Source organism: Nicrophorus vespilloides, unplaced genomic scaffold (genome assembly GCF_001412225.1).
Source record: "Nicrophorus vespilloides isolate i.1.1-1 unplaced genomic scaffold, Nicve_v1.0, whole genome shotgun sequence".
Lineage (NCBI taxonomy): Eukaryota > Metazoa > Arthropoda > Insecta > Coleoptera > Silphidae > Nicrophorus > Nicrophorus vespilloides.
In genome coordinates this window covers 4,831-13,538 of record NW_017096683.1, presented here as the reverse complement: position 1 = coordinate 13,538, position 8,708 = coordinate 4,831, and the positions used below count along the sequence as shown (strand labels likewise).

Below are 8,708 nucleotides of genomic sequence, written 5' to 3'. Positions count from 1 at the left end.
TGATCCTGAAAGGAATTGGACTTGTCTTGCAGATCTTCTTTGCATTAATAATAGCACTTTGTCTATTCTTTCGCTATTTGCTGTTTGGAAATCCCATTTTTTAAGCAGTTACTGTTCGTTATTTTAAGTATATTACATTAGATTTAGTTGCTGTTATATTATGTGTTTTTGTATACGTTTTTCATGTTGATTTATTCATATAGATTATTGCCAAATATTTACTATAGTTATGTATTAAAACCAAATACAATTATGTGAAAAAATATTTTTTTTTTTATTAAACTTTAAATTTTCTCTCAAATTGCTACTATAACTAAGCATTTAAGAGCTGGTTCTTGATAGTAATTTATAAATCTGAATAACTATTCATCGAAGATTTTAAGATACTTTCGTTCAAATTTNNAGGATTTACGAATATCTCACTTAATTTGACTATATAGCATCAAAGTATAAGATTAATACATCTTGAGACCTTACATGAATTCCAAGATCAACCATGAGATTGTATTTAATTACAGGTCTAAATCATAGCATGTTCTCATTTAATTAGGCTATAGAGCATCAAGGTATAAGACATTTTTATTTGCAGCATTTTTAATGAAATTAAGATAGATTAAATGTGAAAAGCTACAAGTCTTAATATAAATAATAATAACATTTATTGTAACAAATTAGCATAATACAAACTCAACAAAATAATATAGAAAAAAAAAATTAAACCAAATCTGTTACTACAAGTTTTATTTTCTAATATCAAGCGAAACTTTATACTTTTATTGGATTGAACAGAATAATTGCAGAAATGATTATATTATTGGACATGATTAGTAACTTGCCACTAATAATAAAGGTGATAGATTAGCCACAAAATGTAGTATAATACAATAAGTAAAAGTTTAACAATTGATTTCAATCCAGTGTAATAAAGTTGAAGGGATGGAGCAGGTAAAAATGAAGTAATTTATATACCTCAGCCACAAAGTGTTGATTTTAAATAAATTTATGAATGTACATAGTAAAGATTTCAAGTGGTGTTAATAAATTTATTGTATTGCGGTTACATGTAAGAAAAATTAATACAATAGATTATGACATTATTCAAACTATACACTAAGGTTTTTGGTACTCCATGGAATGAATTATTACTTTACTGATATAAAGAATAAAGATTTAGGATATTTTGGAAAAAAAATCCTAAGATTCTTATACATGTTGTTGCAACGGAAAACTACTCTGCTAACCTACGGAATTAAAAAAAAATTAATAAAATGTTAGGTTTTGTAACATTATACTTACAACGAATGGTGCCATAATATGTCTATTATGCATATCTATTTTTTATATTTAGGATCACCGTGACGGTAAGGCAGTATAACAGATTTCCTATCAACTCTCTCTTCATTGGCAGAATTGCCAAACAGAAAGCTGTTGCAATGAACAACACCTTTTCAGTGTAGAATATAATGGTCAAATGGGATTCTACGTAACAAATAACTGCTAAAAATGCATGACCATAGAACGGCCCTAAAATAAAAATATATCTTTGTAGATTCCAGAATTTTAAGAATAATTTTTGTGAGACTTACTTGGCGAGAGGAATAAGTTTGCTAAGACATACAAGAAGATGTATACCATTTTGGTTCCTACGACCTTTACACCACAGAAAGCAGGAGTACACTGTAATGCAATTTGACAGCGTGAAATATGCTAAGTCACGTCTAGGTAATTAATTTGCGTAGCGGAATTTGGTACTCCTGATTAGTTACAAATATTTAAGGACTTTTTCCAGATCCCACATTTCCTCGTTATCATCTTGTAAAGTTTTGACCAGATTTAAGAAGATATATCCATAATACGAACCTAAAATATTTATATATTGCACGGAAAATGTTGCAATTAGACAGCAGCACAGGTATATTTCTTATGTAGTGCAATCCTGTCTTCTGCAAATTTATTGGATAAGTCATCAGAGTTGCGCAGAAATGGAAGTCAAAGTACATTTACTAAGTTTATACTATAACAAATGTCATTACTCAACACATTTCTTATAGTATGTACTTTTAAGTAGTGTCTGGTGTCAAGATAAAATTCGCATCGTCAACATCTTTGATCTGCAGCCTTGAAACATACACCATGAAACAATTATACAAGACATAGCTGATAGGAGTGAAATGTAAACAATGCATATTACGAGTGGTACGTAAAGCGCAAAAGGTGACACACCTAGTTCTAATTTATATATTTGTACCATACTACATATTATATCATCTTTTCTATGGAATTCTTAGTTAGATCTTTGATTATCGTGTATTTGTTCTTGCATTGTTTATTATTTATATTCAGGTAATCAATACCATTTTGTTGTAATAAGATTAACAAGTTGATGATCCATACTCTTCACGTAAGGCTAATATTTCCTAAGATACTTCTATGAGTTTTTCACAACGTAATTTGGAAAGGAATATATTAAGTAATTCTAGAACCATGACCTTGTTTATACTATATATGTCTTTATATGAATTGATTTTAGTGAAATATTTTGGTAATACAATAATAATAATAATAATAATAGATTAAAGTATGTATAATAGTAATGACTATATCAATAGCTAAACAAATAACGGTTTCAATAAAAATATATATATTTGAACAAATAGGTTAGATGATATTTTCTTATTGTGTGAAAATTTACATTTGGGAATACAGTATGGAAAGACATCTGCATAGAAAAATAATGCTTTTAAGGTTAAGAAAAAAACAGTATTAGCAGTTAGAACAATTTATTTATTCATTGAACCAGTTTTACTAGTTAAGGTATAAATCTCTTAACCAATGGAATAGGGCTATTAATGTATATTTCACCATGAGTGCCCGATATGGCAACCAAAAGGCTGCCATAATTACTTGTCTATCCCATGGCTGGGCACAATGGTACAAAATAAGGAGCACCACCGTTCCAGTACTTACTAAAAGAAATTATATATTAGCACATAAATCTATTTGAAATAACTAATTAAACATACCTGGTGTGATAATTATCGCTGTTAGCGTTAATACTAGTAATAATTCCGTCAACATGTTGTTCGTTATTTGGAAAAGATATTCAATAACGAAGGTTGTCTATACTTCTATATATCAAGTATCGCCATCTACAAATAAATATTATTTTTCATGTAACTAAAATTTATTTCAAGTAATTTTATAAAATTTCTTACATTTTTAATCTGTTTGTTTCATTCATTTATTTCCATTGAATATAAATTTATTTTTTTAATTTATTTTTTTTATTCCGTATAATTCAATTGGATATTATTAAAAAGTTGCCTAACTTTAAGTTGAAACTGTAACATCTTAAAACATCTTAAAGTTCTTTTTATATTTATTTATAATTATCATATATTTATGGCTTACGTACGTATTATGTTATTACAATAAAATTTAAATAATATAATATTTAAATTTATTTTTGTAAACTCCAGGGGGCGCTAAAAAACAAATGCATCGACATAGGCAATTCACAACATCCGGTTCATTGCGTACATCGTGTAATTGTGTTCCTGTGTCTTCTGAATTTAGTTCATTAAAAATCTACTTTCAGGTGAGAAATTTCACTAGTGTTCTTAACAAAAGTCTAACTTTCTTATACGGACTTCCAAAAAGGCTATTGCTTCCACGAATTGTTTCAATTCATCATAACCAAACTTATAATATTGCTATACATGCCATTTTTGTTGCTGTTGCATTTCCCTCCATTTTTTATTATTGCTGACACACCCAAAAAAAAAGCTTGGGCTAATCTCCAAATCAAATTATTTTCTAGATCACTAAGAAGTTCATTTCCATTCAATCCTTTAAAGCGAAAATGAGGACCATCAAATTTGGTAAGAAATTCAATCAATTTTTAATTTCTAATTGGATTTTATTGTGTTCATCCTGTATATTAATTTGAAATTTTCTTTTTGTTTCAGGAAATCTTAAGTTCCATTAATTCCACACCACTTTCCTGCAAAAGTACACAAAAAACTAAAGCAATATGAGGATCCCATTTCTGATTGTCGGAATTTTGCGTATGTCTTTAATTTAATTAATTGCTAATTACTAATGATCTCTTTATTGCAGTATCGACATCATTTTTGGCGTTCCTGTACACTGGACATTTGCTTGCTCTACTCCCAGCAACCGTTGCAATTCCATGGATAGCGAAATTCTACAAAGCCATTGCAATGCTGATCCTGAAAGGAATTGGACTTGTCTTGCAGATCTTCTTTGCGTTAATAATAGCACTTTGTCTATTCTTTCGCTATTTGCTGTTTGGAAATCCCATTTTTTAAGCAGTTACTCTTCGTTATTTTAAGTATATTACATTAGATTTAGTTGCTGTTTATTATGTGTTAGTCTTTTTGTATACGTTTTTCATGTTGATTTATTCATATAGATTATTGCCAAAGATTTACTATAGTTATGAATTAAAACCAAATACAATTATGTGAAAAAATATTTGTTTTATTAAACTTTAAAATTTCTCTCAAATTGCTACTATAACTTCGCATTTAAGAGCTGGTTCTTGATAGTAATTTATAAATCTGAATAACTATTCATCGAAGATTTTAAGATACTTTCGTTCAAATTTAAGGATTAAACCTGAAAATTCATACATAACACATTTTGGGAATAGTACTGTATCCTTACAGCTTTTATGTCTATTACCTCAAGATGAGGATTTACGAATATCTCACTTAATTTGACTATATAGCATCAAAGTATAAGATTAATACATCTTGAGACCTTACATGAATTCCACGATCAACCATGAGATTGTATTTAATCACAGGTCTAAATCATAGCATGTTCTCATTTAATTAGGCTATAGAGCATCAAGGTATAAGACAGCAAAACTGCACAAAGGCTCTAAAATATATCTAATACACGAGTTTGTTATCAAGAGTATATATACAAAATTTTGAATCAGAGCATAGCATGGTGCTTAGGTCGATAGGCCTTTGGTCACATTTGTGATTAATTAATATTATTATTAAAAAATATTATTCCTCCAGATTGGTTAACCTGTTTTTATTTTTGTTTCTTTTCAGTTGCTAACCTTGTTGTTTACTACATAACGTAATCTCCCGGCAACGGATGTTACCGAGTCATAACACATCTATTCTGACTATACATTTTCTTGAAGATATATAAGTTGTGCACATACATTTTGAGAATAAGGAAACAGTTAATAACAATGGCTGTGAAATATTCAAAGGATTGGGATATTGAACAGTATTATGACGAAACAGAGCCACTTCATCACTGGCTGCTCAGAAAGGAGTTTATGATTGCACACAAGGGGCAATTCTCAGAGGAATACTTGGTTGGACTAGCAAGAACTTTCATAAATATAGAGATGCTAGGCTGTGTGTAAGTATATAGAAATAATGTATATAATATAATTATTGATAAAACAACTTGTTTATGTGTAGGTATCCCACGGAGATAATGGAGAGAGTTGCAGAGTTGTCAAAAGATATTGCCGCTAAATACAGGGAATCCAAGAAAACTAAAATACAGAGGACTCTTGTAAGCGCAAAGAGCGTAGCGGAAAAAAGATTTCAGTGAAATTGATCTTCAAACTCTGTTGAGCGTCTTGAGATATTCAATGAATAAAATCTATTAGAAAATCAGTCTTTATTTATTTATGAAATATAAAAAATGCAACGTTTAGAACCATACAACAAACATAGTATAACTAACATAATATCACAATAAACAATTCCTAAGCCTATAAAAATCCTAGCTGGTATAAGTCGTATAATTCCTTGTCAACACCTAATGACAAATCCATACATGTTGCCTGAATGAAACCGTCTTCGCCTGTATTTCCTGAAGGTTGTGGCTTAACATTACGTGTTGATACATGAATGCTCTAATAAGATCCGTATCTCCAACTGTATTAAAATACAGGATCCCATTTGTACACCACCATTCTCAAGAGTGTAATGACGATATACAGTTATACGACGTTCTAGAATTGACGATTTCCATATAACCAGCTTGGATACCATAAAACATCATTTATTCTTCGTTGGCATTTTGTGTGTATAGTAAATATACGAAGTATACACACGCATTTTTGAATGTGTAATACAGACAAGTGATTGGGTCTGTGTCTGGATCAAATTCGTTCGTAACAAATACGTATATGAATATTATAAAGATGCTCACTTCAGTATCTAAAATAAAGAAAAACTTTTTATAAAATTTATTATAAAATTATCAATATATTACCTTCTACTGATACAATGAGTATTAATAAAAATACTTTTATGAAGAAAATAATAAACATGATTATAAAATACGTGCAATTCTATTTATAATAAAAAAACTTCTGTCTTCCAGTTTTTAGGTTATTTTGTTCACTATGTTGCCTATCTAATAGTTTGACGTTTACAGAGCCATCTTGATTCTACAATTATTTATTGCCGAAATAAATTTTAGATTACTTTCACATTGGTTTATTTTTGAAAATTTTGTAGGTTAAATAACAATACATATAATTCTTTTAACATATTATATATAATAAAATACAGATCAGTAATAAGAAATAATTAGAACGGAATTTATTTTAATCAAAAGTGAAGTAGTTAGAAACATTATCAAAAAAAAAAGTTTACATATTTTGTTATTTTAGACAATCAGATCATACATTCTTTTAACATATTATGGAGATGTGCTATTGGTCAATCTTTCAGAAAACATTCTATGATTCCTATTGCATGTGACAATCACCAAGAGAAAGTATGCGATGTGTGCTATGAGTATTCTATTAATAGTTAAATATACGGATGCAATCGCACATATGTACAATATGACTTCCAGCACAGCCATAGTGTCCTGGAACTGCTCGAGTTCTCTCGCTGCCGCGAGGAATATAAATCCAATAAACGGATCTGAAATGTTAATATACAGTTAATTCTCAAACTATAAACATACACAGTGAAATACTTACTCGGGGCGAGCAAGAATGTGGCCACAATTATTAGAATTATAAAATACATGCTTCAGGAGTTGATGATTTCAGTCGAGTCTTTACTGCACTAAAAACGGAAGGGTTCTGTAATACAAATCGACAGTGATATATATTTTGTTTTGAACATAGCGACGAATGTTATTTCCCCAAAATTGAGAACTTACCTATTTGTTTTTTACTTGTTTTTACACCTTAAATACAAATTGTTGATTATATAAATCAATGATGAATGTTGGATAGGGTTTAACCATAAACAAATCAAGGCGATTTCGTTTGATTACATCAAGAAAACTTAAAAATTGATGATTTTAGTCGAGTCTTTACTGCACTGAAAACGGAAGGGCTCTGTAATACAAATCGACACTGATATATATTTTGTTTTTAACATAGCGACGAATGTCATAGGGATATTTTGTTATTTCCCCAAAATTGAGAACTAACCTAATTGTTTTTTACTGGCCACCTTAAATTCAAATTATATGCTTATATAAATCAATGATGAATGTTGGATAGATTTTAACCATATAACAAATCAAGACGATTTCCTTTGATTACACCAAGAAAACTTACAAATTTTCTTGTTAAAGTGTATATATTTTCTAATTGTTATTTTTCCTACTTGATTATCTTTATTTTGACTTTCTTATAACTTTACTTAATATAAATTGTCTTTGGATGTTATACTTTTGGTTATAGTATAATAAAATACAGATCAGTAATAAGAAAGAAATAGAGCGGAATTTATTTTAATCAAAAGTCAAGTAGTTACAAACATTATCAAAAAAAAAAGTTTACATATTTTGTTATTTCAGACAATCAGATCATAATAAGTTATGGTGTAGGTATGGGCAGCCACACTTGTCATTATTGGCATTCCAATCCAGGTAATTTGGAAATCATACCAGAGTGTTACAATCACAGCCACTATCCAACTGTAAAAGAAATTTTTCGAATAGGACGCCATATAGATCGGTGTGTAATGCAGCAGATAATAGAAGATTGTCTTATGATTGAACATAGTATAGATTAATATGCGCCTGAGAGCAATGCATGATGCAATCGGTAACCATATCCTATAAAGAGGCCATTCGAACACGACGGACCAAGCGGCTAATACTAAAACAAAAATATGTATATAAATCAACATGGAATTCACCGAATCGTTTCAATATCTCTACTTACTTATCCCAATATGGACAATAGTGGAGTTTGACAATATAATAATCATTTTGAGTTAGTAAAATGTTATATTATTGCAAACGTTTGAAAATTTGTCCACACTGGACAACAGACAAATATGAAAAGAAATATTATAAACCGAAGATAGTTGTTGTTGATAGCTTTTGTTTACAGGTTTGCAATCTAACAAAGATTTGAAACTATCATATAAAAGTTTATATTATTAATTCTACATTAATACATTAAAAATAAAAACAAAATAATTATTATTATTTTTTTTTAATTTATTTATAACATTTAAACATTAGATTTTATTAAAAATTTTGTAATTTATTAAATTTATTTATTATTAAATTTATTAAACAGTTGGCTATACTGATGATAAACGTCAAATAATGTTTCGTATATAAATACAATAATTTGATTATAATTTTAGATTATAATAATTTTTATACATATTTCTTTAAATTATATAAAAATGTATGTCATAATTGAGATTAAAAGCATC

At 28.8% G+C, this 8,708-nt stretch overlaps 2 protein-coding genes across 2 annotated transcripts; one reads left to right on the top strand and one right to left on the bottom strand.

The window, feature by feature from the left end:
- Positions 1-5,236: 5,236 nt before the first annotated feature.
- Positions 5,237-5,610, top strand: LOC108557898. The gene is made up of 2 exons (XM_017914609.1): positions 5,237-5,412; positions 5,475-5,610. The coding sequence occupies exons 1-2, from the start codon at positions 5,237-5,239 to the stop codon at positions 5,608-5,610; spliced, it is 312 nt and encodes a 103-aa protein (XP_017770098.1).
- A 2,219-nt stretch (positions 5,611-7,829) lies between these two features.
- Positions 7,830-8,299, bottom strand: LOC108557897. Its single transcript, XM_017914607.1, has 2 exons — positions 8,204-8,299; positions 7,830-8,137 (listed from the first exon to the last, which is right to left on the bottom strand). The coding sequence occupies exons 1-2, from the start codon at positions 8,247-8,249 to the stop codon at positions 7,830-7,832; spliced, it is 354 nt and encodes a 117-aa protein (XP_017770096.1). The 5' UTR covers positions 8,250-8,299.
- Positions 8,300-8,708: the final 409 nt, after the last annotated feature.

Coding starts and splice junctions, on each gene's coding strand:
- LOC108557898 (XM_017914609.1), top strand. CDS start 5,237: ATGGCTGTGAAATATTCAAAGGATTGGGATATTGAACAGTATTATGAC. Junction 5,413..5,474: donor ATAGAGATGCTAGGCTGTGT/GTAAGTATATAG, acceptor GTTTATGTGTAG/GTATCCCACGGAGATAATGG.
- LOC108557897 (XM_017914607.1), bottom strand. CDS start 8,249: ATGATTATTATATTGTCAAACTCCACTATTGTCCATATTGGGATAA. Junction 8,138..8,203: donor TATTGTCCATATTGGGATAA/GTAAGTAGAGAT, acceptor TTTTTGTTTTAG/TATTAGCCGCTTGGTCCGTC.